We start from the raw sequence: 19,398 nt of genomic DNA on the forward strand, positions 1-19,398 counted from the left end.
CTTACCAATATTGTACATATCCTATCAGCATATAAATAAAGTGAATTCAGAATCAGAATAACATATGGATTTATAATTTTGTCACCTCAGCCGCTGTCCCTGAATTCATAGGATATGCTATCCATATTTATAACATAGCACCTTCGTAATTCTTTGGTGAGCCAGGTCCTGATCCGGATCAGTATGAAGAAAGGTCATGACACCAAATTGCGTTTGACCATTCCCTCCACAGATGCTGCCTGATCCACTGAATTGTTCAGGAAATTTGTTTTTTGCTCATGATTCCAGCATCTGCAGTTTCCTGTGTTGCCAAGGTCTTGATCTCAGCCTATATGCAGGGGTTAGCACCAACGCTACAATGGTGTACATGGGAGACAGAGACATACAGAGCAGGGAGAAAATCAACACTGGGAGGTTGGGAGTCATCAAAATGAGGAAAGGTAATGAAGGGAGAAAGGAAAGAGAACAAAAGGTCATAAGGAGAAAGGTTTGAAGTTGCACTTATAATTGTGCTGTGTACAGACAGTGCACAAAGGTTTAATGAGCATTTACATCTTTTAAGTTAAAATATTTCGAATATATTGCAAATTAAAACTAAAAATTCTTACCACACATTCGTTCCTTTAACACAGAGCCCGGTCTGCAGAATAAGGATGCTTTGTCGCTCTCCAGTGACCTGCTGTTTGATCGAGCCAGTTCAGACCCAAAGGAAACCTGATAAAGAGGTTCTCGGTCCAATGCTCTTTTCAATCGGCTGGCCACTCGTTCCAAGGTGCTAAGAAGTCGCCTTTGATTATCAGATTCCACCGTGTCATTTTGATCTGCTGGCAGTGCCACGCTGGCTGGAAATTGGGCACAAAAAAAATCCAGTTACGATTCCTGTCCGGTCCTATTACAATCTCCCCCTTCCCATAAATATCCAGATTCCCCTTGAATAGTGTATTACTTGTTCAGAGAAGTGTGGTCTCACTGAGCGTCAGAGGGACCAAAAGGCCTGCTCCTGTTCCCATGTTACTATCACGATAACTGCTGATGCGAACACAAGAGAAAGAAAAAAACAGCTTCTTCCCTTTCACCCATCAGGCTCTTGAACCACCCTGCACAACCTTCCCTCAGCACTGAACTACTATGAAGTACTATGGACTACTATCGACCACTATGGACTAATGTTGCACTACGTACGTTGGTTTGCACTATCATGGTCCGGTTTACCAAGTATGTGATCATTTGTTGTATATTTATTTGATATGCTGTTCTGTTAATGTACCTGTGAAGTTGCAGCAAGTAAGGATTAACCAGCACCTGCAGTTCTTTGTTTCTACAGTAAGGATTTCATTGTTCAAGTCTAGGTGCACGTGACTGTTGGACACTCTTGACTTGACCGTTGACATTTGACGCCTTCATGGTTGTGTAGCTAGGCTTGGTGAGTAAAGCACTCACGGCAGGGTCACGAGGCTGATGGTTCATTTAGGGGACTTGAGCACAAAAATCAAACGTGTACAATCAGTGTACTATCAGAGACACTTGTTATTTGCATGAGATGCCAAAAAGAGGTTTATTAAACATTCCATGGGACCACTCTGAAGGAAGTTATTCTTGATTTGACTCATATTCTTCTGGGGATCTACAATCTAGATTTTCTAGAGCTATTCTGGATGTTTGAACTGACAATGTACAAGTGTTGCAGATCATAAAATCTCTGCACTTACCACTGATGTTAAATACCAGATTGATCTTCTGGTCGATTTCTTGAGCATTGAAGCTAATTTTCCTGTTAGATTGTCTCTTTGTCTTCAGGGGTGACATCCTGGGAGGTGCAGTTAAATGTTCCTGCTTGGTTGCTCGCTTTTGTAATCGATGGGAATTGTCTGGTTCATCGTAAGTGTAATCCATTTCATTCAATGGCTCGTAATTGTCTCCCCATAATCCTGGCCCTGGTGACAAAAGCATGTATCTTGTTTGTGTCAATATTCACCAGTGGATGCAATGATATGTTATTTTTTCAAGTGTTGTAATAACACAGGAAAAGCAAGTCAAAGAATATATGCAGTATGTAAGCAGAATCTTATTGTAGCTGAAAACATTCTCAACTAATTATTACCTATATTATGTTCTACATGTAGTTTGGCTTTATTGCAATAGATGTGTTCCTTGAAAACCTCAAGAAAATTGTGTTATAACATTTATTTTTGTCAATGGAGAAAGGGGTTGGGGGGGGGGGGGGAGCGTTGGTGGGGTTAAGGAGTAGATAGTTTCAAACTCACAAAATTGTTCTTCCCACAGGATTTTCAAAATTAAAGGTATTTTTAATAGCAATTGGTTTATTTTATTAAGTTGATAGAGTATTGTTGCACGTGTTAATAGAAGCGATTGCTTGCCAATCTCAATGGCCACCCATGGGGAAACTAGCAGCCTGTATTCCAGAAAGACATTGGTATCTGATTACAGCAGGGAGGTTACATGGAAAAAGTATTTTAACACCTGGGAATATTTTTTACCAAGACAGTTTTTTTTGCTTGTGAAAATTTTTATTTCCAAACCAACATTTAATTGGTTTTGTAGTTTGCAATTGAAATTTTAATTATAACCAATTTGGCCCCACAAAATACAAAGTGTTCCTTAATTCATCAGTCATGTTATATCCAATTAGCCTACAGAAACACATTATAGCAGAACTGCCTGTTTTTTGATGAATCTGTGGTGAATCTGTGGAATTCTTTGCCGCCAAAAGCTGTGGAGGCTATCAATGCATATTTTTAAGGTACTGATAGATAGATTCTTGATTGGTATGGGTGTCAGGGGTTATGGGGAGAAGGCAGGAGAATGGGGTTGAGATGAGAAGATAGATCAGCCAAGATTGAATGGCGGAATAGGCCTGATGGGCTGAATTCTGCTCTTATCACTTCTGAACAAGAACTTGTATTGATATAAGCATAAGGAACATCAACACGCCATTCATATACTTGAGTATTTTTCATCAGTGCGTTGGACCATTCTAACACAACCATTTGCTCTTGCCCAGTAATCTCCTTGAGCAATCTGTTCCAATATGCAGCCATACATATTAGCAACACTCCCCTGTCAAATCAATCCAGCAAACTTTTAATGTTGTACAACTGAAACTCGTAGCTTGCCTTGGAGATTTACTCATCCAAGTGCAACCAGCCTTGCCCATGCATTTCTTCTAAGCCTGCTGTAGTGCTTCCAAATTATCTCAACTGTCCTGCATCTCTTTCCCTCTAACACCCCTCCCCCCCCCCATGCAAACTCTCTCCCCCACGCAAACATTCAAGGAGAAACAAAACAGTGCCGAAAAGCAAGCGTCTGTGGATCTAGAAATATGAAATAAAAGCTGAAATTACCACAAGCGCTCAATAGGTCAGGCAGCATCCGTGGGGAGAGTTAACATTACAGATTAATAACATGCTATCATGTTCCGAAATGTTAACCCCATTCCTCCCTCCAGAGATGCTATCTGACCTGGTCATTATTTCAGGTGGACGAGGCTAACTCGATATAATGGGGAGAAGGCAGGAGAACTTGCCGGATAAACTTATTCATTCATTCATTTATTCATAATGGTATGAAAGTCAAACCCAATACCTATGATGGCGAAACCATTTTCATAATTGTAATTGTACTCCAGGCACTGCACTTTGGGTAAGTCCTCTATTTCACATTGAATGTCATTATTGTCGCCACACAGGGATGGAACCTACAGACATTTAAAGGGAGAAGAAAATTACTGCAGAACTTTGGCAATCAGAAATGTAAAAAATTCGCCCAACACCTGCTTTAGTTTCTCTCGGCAGTCACATGCAGTCTACATGAACTAAAGTCTAGTTATGTACAAAGGGGTAGTGAATTTGCTTCTTGGGCTATAGGAAACCAGTTGTGGCACAGTATAGGCCTGACAAAGCCATATTTTCAAAGGTCACTTCCATGTGCTCAAATAGCTCAATGGACTCCTGTTTCCCCTTCTACTGCCCTGTAGTTATGATCTCCATCAGCACAGTAACTCCAAAGACGTACAGGTTTGTAGGTTAAATTGGCTTTGGTAAAAATTGTAAATTGTCCCTAGTGTGTAGGATAGTGATAGTGTATGGGGATTGCTGGTCGGCGCGGACTCCGTGGGCCGAAGGGCCTGTTTCTGCGCTATATCTCTAAACTAGACTAAAAAGTACCTCTCCCAAAAATCTGACCTTCTCCAATTCATGTTTTTTACGTATCATGGATTTACTTACTTCACTATCTGTAGTTTTTCTTTCATTCGCATATCTGGTGTTCCCTCCTGAAACCTTTCCAAGTCTCCTGCCTCCTTGAAGATACTCCTTGAAACCTATCTCACCTGCCCTAGTTCCTGCTTACCAGGTTTAGACGAACAAATTACCTCTGTAGCTTGTACGTGCCACTTTGTTTAATTGCAAACAATGGAAAATATAAGAATGCGGCGCCTGGAGACAGAAGATGACCACGCATTCCTTCGAACCAACTCAGTCATTTACTACCATCTTGATCCTGTGCCTTAAAGTCTGCTCTTGCGCCCGTTCCAAGTTCTTTGACTTTCTTAAGTGTTCAAAAATCGATCTCTCTCCACTTTTAACATACTCAACAACTGAGCATTTCGGTGGTAGAAATACAAAACAATCTCTAACACAATGCATTCAAAGTCATAGCAATAACACTTGTTTTTTTTTTTACCATTTCAGCTAAAGTGTTGTTGAAAACCTTTGCAAAGTTGTTCAGCAGCCCAAAGTCTTCACATCGGTTGACATTGTATTGCACCTCAAATTTCTTGTGGCCAATGTTCCCAAAGCGTTTTGCTGCAGAGGTTCAAAAAGATGTCAAACATTTAGTTAAAGGCTGCACATCAGTACAAAAAGTGCCTTTAAATAATTCCCCTAATAGCTCAGCAAATATATCCAGTAAGTAATTGATCTCTTGGGACAACAATGGAACCCAGGGCTACTGTAACACTGCAGGTCTCACTGAGATTGCCTTGAACTGTCCTGCTCCTGATCACCACCTGGGTGATTGATACCTGTTCCAAGTAACCAGGAGGATGAATGATGATAGTGAAGTTAGTCCACGTGCAGAATCACTGGACTAATATTGGCCAAGCTGGAAAAAGTCACTTGGTTGAGTCAGGGTTGTGGGATGGCACAGGTCTGCTCCAAAGGGGAATAAGCTCATCAGGAGATGAGAAAGCTGGAGGGCAAGTCACCATTGTCAAACTGGTTTGAAATGTGATGAGCAATACTCCTTCACTTGGGAGAAACCTAGCTGTGAATAGAATGTGATCATCATCATATTGAATTATATAAAAAATGCTAACCATGTTGAATTTTCCTGTGTCACCATTGCTAGGACAACCTCTGCACAGATTCAAACTGTTCCCAATGGAGTTCCTCCAGGATCTATCCATCACTCATAAGAATGAACTAACAGGGAGGGAGATTCAGATTCCACAACCAGGCTGCTACTGCAAAGCATACAATGCACTACCAACCAGAGACAAACTTCCTGACAGCTACTTTGTTTTTACCTTCCTCTCTGTAGGAGCTTGGCAGCCATGTTTCCTATATTACATCACAACTAAACTTTTAGGAACGTTTCATGTGCTGCAAGTTTCAATGAGGTACCCCCTCATCCCTGTAAACTCCAGCGAGTACATGCTCAGTGCCTTCAAACACTGATCATATGTTAACCCAATCATTCCTGGGTTATTCTCGTAAACCTCCTCTGTACGCTCTCCAATGGCAGCACATTCGCCCACTGACAGCTCTGTCCTTTGTTCCAGCTCCTCATGCTCTCTCCTCCAATAAGAAACATTGAAGAAGAGAGGGGAAGAAGAGAGGAAGGGAAGAGAGGGGGGGCGGAGAGATAGAGATGGGAAAATGATAGGGAGAGATGCCCAGGGGCCGGGGAGGAGAGCCCATGTAAGGAGGGGAGAACAGGGGGGTTAAGGAGGGGAGTGGAGACTGAGTGGAGGAGCCCATGAGGGGCGAGAGGCTAGCCAGGGGAGAGGAGAGCGTGAGAGGGCAGAGGAGGGGGGGGAAGGGGCGCAAGGGGAGAAGCCCGAGAGGGGACAGCAGGGGAGGCGAGAGCGTGAGAAGCGAAGAGGGAAGGTTGTGAGGGGAGAGGCCACAAGGAGAGTGGTGGAAATCCTGGGAGTGTTTGGGATAGAGGAGGAGGAGATAATAATAAAATTTTGTTATACCTATGTTCCCTGAGCTCAAAAAAGTTTGGGAACCACTGGCCTAGAGCCTCACAGCAGGTCTAGATCACTGATGGTATAAGGAAACATGGAGTTACGTTCATACTCCATACCACTGGTTATACCACAGGTTCACATTTAGACTCCTGATCCATTGCAACAGACTCAGTCATTTTCACGCTCATCCTCCCTCAAACCAGGTCACATTTGCAGTCACTGGCACACTCTTCACACCCCTATGGTTTTCACAATTAATTGTGTCAATCTCAAGCTCACTTTTGCACTCACAATCTATTGGACCAGCCAGTCACGTAATCTATCCCACCTTGGTTGGGGAAGTCAATTACCTTAATTGGCTGAAAGATCTCAGGCATGAGATCTTGGCCAGCAAGATCTCATGCCAGGTGATCAATTACATTTCCATATTTGCATCTTTGGGCTTTTAACTCATAACTGAGAGCAGGAATAGGATGAACCAGAAGCAATTTCTGGAACACCCCTATGGCATAGCGAGCTGCACCCTAGCCTGTACAGTGGAAAGCTGAGGGTGCTAGATGCACTTTAGAAACACGAGTACAAATAGGCTTACATTTCCCCCTCATAAGTGAGGGAGCCCTGCATTGTAAGGGGTGCCATCCTTACATTAAGATGACAAACCCAGGCACCTATTGCTCCCTTGGGTCGACACCGAAGATGCTACCCACCATTGTGATAAACTGCGCTTAAATTCTCCTCAGTGTTCTGACCAATATTCCTGAATCAATTATACTGGATGTTGTTCATAGGAACTTGGTGTCTGAGAGTTGACTGCTGTGTTTCCTTACAATAATGACTGCTCTTCAATGGCTGAGAAACACTTTGGGGTCATTGTGAAAGGCATTACGAAAATGTAAGATGTTAAGATGTTGTCAGAATTCTGAAGGGAGCAGGCAGATGTACCTGTATCGGGACTGAAAGTTTATGCATAGAAGTGAAACAGAACCCAGTGACACTGATGTGCAGGAAGGAACTGCAGATGCTGGTTTAAACCAAAGGTAGACACATGGTGATGGAGTAACTCAGCGGGACAGGCAGCATCTCTGGAGAGAAGGAATGGCTGACGTTTCAGGTCGAAGAAGGATCTCGGCCCAAAACATCACCCATTCCCTCTCTCCGGAGTTGCTGCCTGTCCCAGTGACACTGAGTTTTGTCCCACCTTCCTACATTCCTTGCTTCCTCACCAAATTCCATCCAAGCTCCAGTCTCCTCATGCAGAATCTTTTTACATCATGCTCTTTTTTCAAACCCCGGGTACAAAATCTAGAGATTGTTGGCTTTGCCCAGCCACTGTCCAATAAATTGTGTGGAAATGCAGTCTGAGATTATTAATTCCCTTGCATTCTCAGAAATATCAGTTCCCAGAGCTGATGACTAAACTAATCCTGTCAGATGATATTTGAGCTTTGCATTAGACTGATGAGAACAGCATCCACCACCAAAACTGCTGCGGTTCATAACAATGAACATTTTTATGGATTTGTGTCACCAATCTTAAAGGGAATTTGATGGGCGGAAGCTAACCCATGGTCCTACCTAGTCAATGTCACTTACAGGAGCAATCAGGCCTTGCAGAAGAAAACGATGGAATCCACAAGCCATCATGAGCACAATAGTAACTTTCATTTGGTTCGTCAGCCAGTCCATATCCATCAAAGCAGTACAATGTGCAATTCACGCGCAAGTCATCTGCAGCACAGGAGAAGCCTCCATTCAAAGGAGTGAAAGGTACTCCACATACAGTATCTATTGAGGAAAACAACCATGATTATAGGTGATTGACCTTATTGGTATCCTAGCAAGATTCACACCACTTGCCTGGGTGGATTCAACTGTAACGACCCAAGAAGCTTGGCAAAATCGGGATGAGTAGTTTAACTGGTGAGACCCCTTGCCAGTGGATGCATTGACATTCACCTCTTCCAATGACTCATTGTGGCCACTGTAGAATTTACACATTGCACAATGACGCTAGGACAAGGTGGCAGGAGCTCCCTGTTCTGTGACATAAGTAAGTAAGTAAGTAAGTAAACTTTATTTATATAGCGCATTTTAAGCCAATTTGCATTGACCCCAACGCGCTTTACATAATTTAAATAATAATAAGTTCCATTGCAAACCATAGAAAAAGGTTTAAAAAAAAAAAAAAAATGAATATAAATGGACACAACATATTACAGGGTTCAACACAAACATCCCCCCACAGCAGAATCAAAACATTTCCACTGCGGGGGAAAGGCACCAGAAAGTTAAGTCCTCTTCCTCTGTGAAACATCCCGAGGTCAGGGCCCATCTGTGGCCGTGCAGCCAGTCCGATGATTTTCAGGGCCCTCTTGCCGTAAAGATGAAACATCGGCGTCGGGTGAAACATTCCTCAGCGGCTTGGAAAAGTCTGGAGCGGCTGTCCCCTCCCCGGAGAGCGGAGACCGCGGCACTCGTAGTCCTCCGGCCGCGCCGGCTGGAGCTCCGACCCCGGCGAACTCGATCTCTGGCTCTGCGGCGCTCCAAATCCAAATCCAGCGCCGCCCGCGGCCGAACGCCCGCAGCCACAGCTCCGCGATGTTGGAAGTCGGCGACCAAAGCGCTCCGGAGCTTACCGCACGGCGACCCGGTACGCATCGCCCGCTCCTTGTTGGTATCCCAGCGCTGCGCCACCGCCGCCGAAGCTGTAGTCCCAGCCGGTCCCGACAGGAAAACGCCGCTCCCCTTTCGGTGGTAGGCCGCGAGGACGGGGCGAAGAAACAGCACGGAGGGATGCTGCCTCTCCGACCAGGTAGGGGACTAAGAATAAAGTTTCCCCCTTCCCCACCCCCACCCCCCACATAGAAGACCTCCACTAACATAAAATAAAATAAAGAAAGGTGTAGAGGCGGACTGCGGGCAGGCTGCCATACACAGACGGCGCCCACTCCCGCACATCCGCCATCTTGACATAACCACCAAGAAGGACAAATACCACAATGCAGAGGGTTGTCCACTATGTCAAATAACACCTCCAAAACATGTGACCTCCACCAACAAGAAGGCTAAGGGTCTCGGGTGCAGGCAACACCACTATCTAAGGTGTTTCCTCTAGTTCATATCACTGGCTTGCAACTATTGTTCCTTCATTGTTCCTAGGTCTAACTCCTGTCATTTCTTGTTCAACAACAATAAGCCATCACTTTAGCCAGAAGGACTGCAATGTTTTAAATAAAAATAGCTCTCTTCCAATATCCAGGGCAATTATGACCAGCAATTAATACTGGCCCTGCCAGTGATGCCCAGATAACAAAAACAAATAAACATATTGTGGAGCAGAAGGAACAAGTGATGAACAGTGCACAAGGTATCTGGATGTAAGTAGGAAGGAACTGGACAAGAGGGGGACAAGATAAAGTCATGGTATGAAGAAATTAGATAGTTGAGGCAAGAACAGACAGAAAAAATGGACCCAGCAAGGCTGTCCTGTTTGTGGATCTTGGGCAGTGTGATGTTAGGGAACTATCTGGGTGGAGGTGAGGGAGGTGAGATCTGTGATGGCTTTGGGATTCATTGGTGGGGTATGACCATGCGTGGAGGCGTCTAAGTGTGTGGAGGGTATGTGGAGGCGTCTAAGAGTTGTTAATGAAGTCTCAGCCAGACAGGGCTCAGTCTGTTAGACTAAAACGGCATTGGCCTTATCATCAGGTAAGATGACAATGTTGGGATTGGTGCTGAGTGGAGAGCTAAGCGTACCCTGTTCCCCCACCTCATCCCCCCACCTCATCCCCCCATCTCCGTCTCCCTCCCTCTGGTTCTACATTTCACCCCTCACCTTCCTTTCTTATCAGATTCCACCATCTGCAGCTCTTTGTTTTCTCCACGTAACACATGCAGCCTTTGTGACCATCTCCACCTCACCCTTCCCCACTTGTCTCATCTGCCAATTAGCCCCTCCTCATTTGGATCACCAATCATTTGCCAGCTTTTGTCCCACCTATTCTCCTCACCCTTTTTCTATCAGCTATCTCCCCTCCATTCCAGTGTTGATTAAGGGCCCCATTCTGAAACATAGTTTGTCCATTTCACGCCAAAGATGCTGCCCAACCCATAGAGTTCTCTCAAAGGTTTCTTTTTGGCTCAATTTTCAAGCAACTGCAGTCTCACGTGTTTCAAGTATAAAGCAGAATTGAGGTGGTTTGGAGCATTGGCCTCTGAATCAATCCGTGCAACATTCCTACATGTTCTGTGCCCAAATGGCTCCAGTGGATCCGAGGGAATACGGGAATACCCCTCTTTAATATGAATGATTCTGTAAGCTATGTCACAGCTCATCCATTGAACATGTAGCACACGAAACGTTGAATTTGGGACAAAATTCAAGCTTGGCAGCAACACAAACTATATATAGTTGTGGACCATTCAGTAGCAGTCAGCCTGCCAATGATGGAAAAATGAAAATGGGTGAATAATTTCATAGATAATTGATCTATTATATTATTTGCAATGTTTCCCGAAGCCAGATCGTTGCACATTTACCCAGAGTTCACCAATTTCCTCTCCACCTAAATCCTACTCCTTACTGAAACATTTCAATCATTAAAGTTGAATTTCACACTTTTTCTTTCTCTCAAGCTTCTGGACATGAATTGTAACACTTACATTTTTTTAATGTCATCAGCATGAAATCTGACAGAGTTCTTCAAGGCAGCTCACCATTTAATCATAGTCCCCCCTTCTCTTCCTCAGTTGAACTCACAAATTCTTTCTCCTTTAAGTATTTGCCCAATTCCATTTGGAAAGTCCGCAATGAATTTACATCAACTACCATTTTAAGCAATATCTGCAACTTGCTGCCACAAAAGAAAGCTCGCTTTATCTACCCCTTGGCTATTTTCTGCATGACTTTGAATCTATAACCACAACATTATAACACATTTACATTTTCACAATGTGAATTCTAGCATTGCCATGTACCTCTGATGATGATGTGGATATCACAAGTCCTCTCATTGCCGGAAGGGTCAGTTGCAGTGTAGCGCACAATTGTCTCTCCCCGAGGGAGGAGATCTCCGAGCGAATGGGTCTTCTTAATCTTTAATGGAGCACCTATTAGTAAAAGGGAAATGTTGATCAATAGAGTGCTGCCATTTGCTGTTTGGGATCATTCAACCCATTTGTGGATTGCTGTTTAATTATGTTATCTTGGAATCAATATTTGTCCTCATCATCTGGACTGCCACCTTGGAGAACGGATCATCCTCGCTTCACAGAATTACAGGCATGCAGGGATAGCTTGGCTGTGACAGGAAGATGACTAGGAACCTCTTGCTGGTCTAGGTGGAGACATTTATGATGAAAGAGCTTTGGGCCATAAGCTCTGGCCTACAGTCCGGAGACCAATGGCCTCTTCCAGCCCTGGCCCTAGTGTATCCCCTGTCTTCCCCTGGCACAGTGGACAGGTGAAGGGCCAGAGGTGCTGACTTTTGTGTCATCATTTGGGGCTGAATGGAAGAATGTGTTGTCCATCTCCAGCTTCCACTACCCCCAGCTCAACATCTACAACTTCTTTCAGACGAAGAAATAGCTACTTTGATACAAAGCCCTCATGAATCAAGGAGCACTTCTATAACATTGGATAAGTGGATATTGAGTTTTAAGGAAACTGATCTAACATCTGAGATCTGCCATCACATTACCTGAATTATCGGAAAACTGCGGTTCGTCCCAGGTGGCTGGATATGTCTCCTCGTGCGTCAGGATGGGCGGCGGTGAACGACACCTGTCAATAACAGGGGGTTCGGCATCTAAACAAAATGGAAATAAATCAGCCCACAAGTAAACTGCTGCTTCTAACTGTTTCTCCATTGTAAATTAGGGCTGTGTGGAAACTGCCACAGTTTGTGAAGCACAAAAGAAGGTTACTAAGCAGAATCTTCAGTGCTTATTGACCATTCTTCCACCTCAATGTTAGCTAGTGCATTACACATCATGTTAAAAACACTGCACTCAAATACCCATCCTCCAGTCACCAGCCTGTCTGACACCAAGAACAATATCGTGTTCAAAAGGGAACTGCAGATGCTGGAATATCGAAGGTACACACAATTGCTGGGGAAACTCAGCGGGTGCAGCAGCATCTATGGAGCGAAGGAATTAGGCGACGTTTCGGCCCGAAAAGTCGCCTATTTCCTTCGCTCCATAGATGCTGCTGCACCCGCTGAGTTTCCCCAGCAATTGTGTGTACCCAAGAACAATATCTCTTTGTTTTCCATATTAAAACCCATCTGCTTTTGAACCTCAATTCAATCTTAGTGTATTTTCCTAATACACAGTTAAATCTTGCTGCAATACTACCATTGAGATCTAACACTGAATAATAAAGGATAGGTAATAAGATCAAAAGATGCTGGAAAAACTCAGCAGGATGGCTCGTAACTGTGGAAAGAGAAAGAGTGAACATGTGAATGATATCTTTATGAATGAATGACATCTTTATTTCGAACGATTAAAAAAAAAAAAGAAGAAAAGAAAAGATGAAAATGAATAAATAAAAGGAAAATTATATATATACATATATATATACATAAATACATACACATACATACATATACATGTACATATATACAGCAGATTTTGTGATCAAGAATCACACCCAGAAATTTATTTTCATACACTCTTTCTATTTCAACATTATTTATCATTACTTTTACTTGTGTATTTATTTTGCTTTTTCCAAACAGCATAAGTTTGGTTTTGTTTAAATTTAATGATAATATTCAAATCAAACCATGTTTTTAGTTTACTCATTTCTGCTGTGACCACCTCCAAAAGCTGCTGCAAATTGTCCCCATCACAGAAAATATTAGTGTCATCTGCAAATAACACATATACACATATACATAACATATATGTACATACATAAATTAAAAAATCAAAAGCCAATTTCAACATAATACACATTAGACTCGTTCGGAAAGGGATAGGAAGAAGCCTATGCTTGTCAAGTCCTACCCCCATTCTTCACCATTCACAAATGCAAAATTCAATAAAATAAACTAAACAGACAATTCAAATAAAACTACTCCAATCAAGCTATTAAGAAAAAAAGAACAAAAAAAGAAAAGAACAAAAAGAACAAGCACCATTAACATCTGTGAGATTTACATTCTCCTTCCTCATTACTGTACTTTTCAAAGATATATCTTTTGTACATTTTTTAAAATTGCATTATATTCATACTTTGTTTAATCGTTTCGTCAAGACCATTCCACAAAACCACCCCACAAATGGAAATACACATACTTTTTAAATTGGTCCGAGCATAATGCTGTTTCAAGTTTAGTTTCCTTCTAAAGTTATAACCCCCCTCTCTGTCTTTGAACAGTTTTTGTATGTTTACAGGTAGCAGTTTATTTTTTGCTTTATAAATTATTTGTGCGGTCTTAAATTCTACCAGATCCTTAATCTTTAAGGTGTGTAATTTTAAATACAGTATATTGGTGTGTTCATGATATCCTACATTGTTTACTATACTATACTATAGCTCTTTTTTGTAGTGTGCTTAGTGATTGTAAGGTGGTTTTGTAGGTGTTGCCCCATACTTCCACACAGTAATTTAAAAACGGTAACACAAGTGAGCTGTACAGAAAATACAGTGCTCTCTCATTCAAAACATGCCTTGCTTTCCCCATCACTCCAATACTCCGTGCTACTTTTGCTCTCACATGTTTTATATGGGGTTTCCAGCAGGTTTTGTGATCAAGAATCACACCCAGAAATTTATTTTCATACACTCTTTCTATTTCAACATTATTTATCATTACTTTTACTTGTGTATTTATTTTGCGTTTTCCAAACAGCATAAGTTTGGTTTTGTTTAAATTTAATGATAATATTCAAATCAAACCATGTTTTTAGTTTACTCATTTCTGCTGTGACCACCTCCAAAAGCTGCTGCAAATTGTCCCCATCACAGAAAATATTAGTGTCATCTGCAAATAACACAAATTTCAAGAGGTTTGACACCCTACATATATCATTAATATACAAAATAAATAATTTGGGGCCCAAAACCAACCCCTGTGGGACTCCACAAATTATTTCTAAGCATGTTGATTTGCAGTCCCCTATTTGCACAAACTGATGTCTTTTACTTATGTAGCTTCTCATCCACTCTAGTACAACCCCTCTGATTCAATACTTTTCCAGTTTTTTGATTAGCAAATGATGATCAATTGTGTCGAATGCTTTTTTCAAATCTATAAATACACCCACTGCATATTTCTTGTTATCTATAGAACTGGTAATGTCTTCAATTAACTCCATTAATGCCATGGATGTCGATCTGTTTGACCTGAATCCATATTGACTATCAACTAGCAATTCGTGCTTCTCGATAAAGTTATCTAATCTACTTACATACAGTTTTTCTAATATTTTTGAGAACTGAGAGAGTAACGACACCGGCCTGTAATTTGTAAATTGATTTCTGTCTCCAGCTTTGTATAGTGGGATGACTTTGGCAGTTTTCATTTTACATGGAAATACACCAGTTTTGAAAGATAAATTGCAAATATAAGTTAAGGGTTTTACAATTACACCAATGACTACCTTGATTAAAGCCATATCAATGTCATTCCAGTCTGTAGACCTTTTATTCTTACAATTACTAACAATGTCAATAATCTCCTTTTCATCAGCTGCTTTCAAAAACATTGCGTTTAGGTTGCTGTCTAACAAATCCACAACCTTCAATTCAAGGACTCTACATCAGAATGTTCTTTATACTCCTTTGGTTTTGTCAATACAACTTTGGTTCTGCATTTTAGGCTTATAGTTTGGGGAAGTGTTTATTCTGCATCATGAGTCATTACTATATCAATCCAGGAGATGGAGCGAATGAGCTGAGGGCTATCGCACCAGTGATCTATCCCAGTGAGGCAAGGTTCTTCTATTTCAATGAATATACTCAATTGAGATTCATATCCCAGTCCCATATGCTTTGATTACATTGCGATTGAATGTTTCCACTTTCATGTTACTTGTCTAAGGGCAGCATAGTTGGCGCAGCTGGTAGAACGGCTGCCTCACAGCGCCAGACGCGCGTTCAATCCTGACCTCGGTGCTTTTGTGTGGAGTTTGCACGTTCTCCCTGTGACTGTGTGGGTTTCCTTCAGGTGCAATAACCTGATGTGTTAACTCCATTTCTTTTCCACAGATGCTGTCTAATCTTATAGTCAAAAATACCGTCATATAGCATAGAAACAGGCCCTTCAGCCCAAATCAGGAGATTTTATTATTTGCCAAAATATATTTCTCAATGCAGTGCCCACTGTGATTGCAAGGCAGGGCTTGGGGAAGTTTGTACTCACATTGCGACATAAATAAATAAGTAGTTTGGGTGATAGTGCAGGCTTTAAACAAGAAACATTGAGAAATATATTTTGGCAAACAATAAAATCTCCTGATTTTGTCCAACTAACAGCTGACAATTATCCCATTCCTTAGCTTGCATCTGAGTAAAATTTATTTCCAAACGCATTGAGAGTTTACGATTATTTAAATGGTAAATGGAGCTTCAGAAGCCTTTTCATTTTGCATGTTAAAACCCACCTGAGAACAATGGGCGATTTTGCAATTTTAATGAAGGATTTCTAACTTTTAATACTTTTCATCTAACAAATGAATAAAGATAAAAAGTCAATAATGCCTTACTTTTGATGAAAAGCAACGAGCAAACGCGATAATTCCCGATATTTTGGATCTTAAATCTCCATGGCAAATGTCCGCTATCAACTTCCGCCTTTTTTGCACCTTCAGCTCCCTCTTGAATTTACCTTAGTTTCTATCTTTTTTTTTTACTGTAAATTTAGGTAGCTGTGCCTCACGGTCACTCCGACTGGTACAGTAAATTGCAGCTCAAAAACTGGCCGTTTTCGATGTTTTTAACGGGTGTGAAAGTGCGTGTTTTCCCATTCACTAACATGTACCGGAAGTGACGCTTGTCCCCCACTTAAAATTTGCGGTCACGTGGGTGCGGATCTACGCTCCAGTGACCTTTCGTGAAATCACCCTATTGGACCAAGTGTCTTTTAAATGTTATAGTACCTCCTCTGGCAGCCCGTTGTGAAAAAATTGCCCCTCAGGTTCGTATTATGTCTTGCCCTCCCATCTTAATCCTATGGCCTCTGGTTTTTGATTCCCATATCCTGGGTAAAATCTGCTGAATATATTCAGTGTTTGCTGTTTTTACTCCAGTTTTTTTGCTTTTCATTTACTTTAATATTTCCCCATTTGTGCAGCACTTTCTCATAATTGGTAACTGCTCTTGTCTTTGAAACAAAGTTGTGGACTGGAGTCCACAATGTATCAGATACTAGTTTTAAGCTTCTTATTGATTAGGAAATGAGATTATGAAGAATCATGCAACTTTTTCGGACTATGGTTAAGTTGTAGCGGCACCGAGTGGTGGGGCTGGGGAGTCAGAACCCTCGTCATTGGTCGGCACGGTCACGTGACCGCAGGGGTTTGTTCGCGGGCTTTTGGTTATCAGCGGTCCTCCCAGCGACAGGAACTGTGTTCTTAAGCTCGACTAGGCACACGTAAATACGGGTTTTTGTTTGTTTCTTGCGAATTAAAATCTATTTCACTCAACCTGCCTCGTCTCGCTTCAAAGTTACATTTGGAATTTGCAACAGGAAGAATGTGCAGGCATTGCAGTAGGTGCATGTTATGTTTACCACAATGCTGCCTTGATTAGAGGGCATTAGCTCTAAGGAGAGACAATTTTTTAATGCCGGAGGTTGAGGATACCTGATAGAAATATGTAAAATTATGAAAACCATAGATAGGATAGACAGTCAGAACCTTTTCCCTGGGTGGAAATGTCAAAGAATAAAGGGCATAGCTTTCTGGTGAAAGAGGCAACGTTTATAGAAGATATGCTGGGCAAGTTTTTTTAAGAAGAGGATGGTGGGTGCCTGGAATGCCCAGAGTGGTGGTGGAGGCAGATATGATGGAGGTGTTTAAGAGACTTTTAGATAGGTACACGAGAATACAGGGAATGATGAGGATCAAGTACAGGCCAATGAGATTAGTTTATCTTGGCATTGTGTAAATTATTAGTGAATTCTTACACATGACCATCATCATGTTCATGTGGACATTGTGGGCTGTGGGGTTTGTTCCTGTGCTATACTCTTGTATGTTCTATGTATGAAGGCCTAGTTCTGTTGTATGGACATTAATACACATACACAGTTGCAGACATGATTGTGCACACCTCTGTTATGCTTCAGAGGTTGTTACCTGGGATTAATCCTACTCCTTTAGATGACAAAATGGAGTGAATTTATGAAAACACAGCTGAAAGGGTATGGAGTAGAAAGACCAAGGTGATCAGGGTGCAATGCCGATCTCAGTACTATTAAAGCAGTGAGAAATACTGCAAATTGAGAGGGAGGATGGATGCTCAAGGTGAGGAAACCAGACAGTGCAAGTGTTTCCCTACATTTGTTATTTCCAACCTTGACTGTGTTTGAAATCCCTCTCCTCCTTAGCATGTAGATTAAGTATCGTGATCTCGCAAATGTTATCCTTACAATCGATCCAGAGAAAACTTGATTTTGCCTTTACTGATAGTATTGCCAAATACAGTCATATGTGCTGATGTTTACCAGCTCAATTTTTTAGGTTCCTGGGAGTGACAGTGAATACAAATCTATGTCTGTGTAACCTATGAACCTAGTGGTGCAGTTGGTGTTGTTTAACAAAGCTGCAGTCCAAAGGCTTATTAGGGGAAACCAGTCACTTTTGCATGATGCACAATCATTTACCATCACTTTGATGTTTGAACATACCTGCTTTGCTAATCCACGTCACCTGAAAAAGAAAGGAGACTGGGGACCAGGAAAGCTGCCCTACTGTTGAAGCTTGAGGGGCAGGACTAAGGGAGTCGTGTCACAAGTGTAAGCATTCACTAGTAGCATCTACTCACCAATAACGTTTATATTAAAGGAGCAATTTGCTTTGTTCCCAGTTTTGTCTGTTGCCGTGTAGGTGATGGTGATTTCTCCAATTGGGAAGAGGTGGGGTGGAATCACGGCAGGAGTGACTTGTAAAAATACCTTGAAGTTGAGACAAAAGATGAATGTGAGCAACAGAGCATGTGAATTCAATAATTAATTTCATAAAGAACCTAGGCACAATAAAAGATGATTTGGCCCTTTGATTCTCTTGTATTGTGAGATGGCTAACTTGTGACCCAGCTAAATACACCCACCTTTTACTCAAACGCCTTTGTATCTTTTATCTAACAGGACAATCAATCTCGGATTGAAATTACCAAGTAACATGAAATCCAGTTATAATTGTGGAATACTGTGTGTAGTGGTGTCCAAGTTCACGTCTGAACAGCCTGGTTTTAATTCTTCAATGGTGCATCTAGTCTTGGACTGTCCAACGGATTAGAAAACTTTTCTCAGGACGCTAGTAAATGTTTGAATTTCCACTAGAAGCAACCCTACGTTGTGTGATCACTCCAAGTACTTTAGATGATCCTTCCTTCAAGACCAATATATCTTTCCTTTGAAGGTACACAAAATTGCTGGGGAAACTCAGCGGGTGCAGCAGCATCTATGGAGCGAAGGAAATAGGCGACGTTTCGGGCCGAAACCCTTCCTTTCCTTTGAAATCTTTGCACTCCTATCTGCCAGTTGACATTTGATTAATATGATTCTTTTATGTATACTTGTACATTTACATATTCTAACACAGAAAGAGGCCATTTGGCCCATTGGGTTTATGCAGGGTCCCAGCAGAGTATTCCAGCATTTCAATTCCCCCTCTCCTTTTTTCACTGCGGCCCTACCACTTATTTTCTTTCATTATCAATGCCCATCAATTCCCCTTAGGTTATTTTGGCAAACCTGCATTGTTGCAGGAAGAACATACAAATTGCACAAAGATAGCACCCAAGGTTAGGATCAAACCAGGGCCCCTGGAGCCACGAGGCAACAGAGCTAATGGTTCTCCATCTTCTTCTTCTTATCGAGTCCACACACAAGATTAGAAGTTGTTCAGCCAGAGCTGAACACACTTCTCGGCATCTGCACAATGGTGTCTGTCTTGCGCTTCTTGTGCTTCTTGTGCGTGGTGGTGGAAAGATTGGTTGGCCGCGACGT

General features: G+C 41.9%; 1 protein-coding gene across 5 annotated transcripts in view; it reads right to left on the bottom strand.

Annotated features, from left to right (window-relative positions):
• Positions 1-19,398, bottom strand: part of svep1 (sushi, von Willebrand factor type A, EGF and pentraxin domain containing 1) — a 159,876-nt gene that overhangs the window by 79,813 nt on the left and 60,665 nt on the right. For 4 of the 5 annotated variants that reach the window (XM_033018157.1, XM_033018156.1, XM_033018155.1 and 1 more), the window contains 8 exons: positions 18,213-18,342; positions 11,914-12,021; positions 11,192-11,323; positions 7,808-7,999; positions 4,702-4,823; positions 3,604-3,715; positions 1,710-1,934; positions 609-842 (listed from right to left, as the gene is read on the bottom strand). In XM_033018157.1, the coding sequence (XP_032874048.1) occupies positions 609-842; positions 1,710-1,934; positions 3,604-3,715; positions 4,702-4,823; positions 7,808-7,999; positions 11,192-11,323; positions 11,914-12,021; positions 18,213-18,342 (1,255 nt within the window). The remainder of the gene's footprint in view (positions 1-608; positions 843-1,709; positions 1,935-3,603; positions 3,716-4,701; positions 4,824-7,807; positions 8,000-11,191; positions 11,324-11,913; positions 12,022-18,212; positions 18,343-19,398) is intronic. The other variant, XM_033018158.1, reaches the window with a different exon arrangement.

Source organism: Amblyraja radiata, chromosome 3 (assembly GCF_010909765.2).
Source record: "Amblyraja radiata isolate CabotCenter1 chromosome 3, sAmbRad1.1.pri, whole genome shotgun sequence".
NCBI lineage: Eukaryota > Metazoa > Chordata > Chondrichthyes > Rajiformes > Rajidae > Amblyraja > Amblyraja radiata.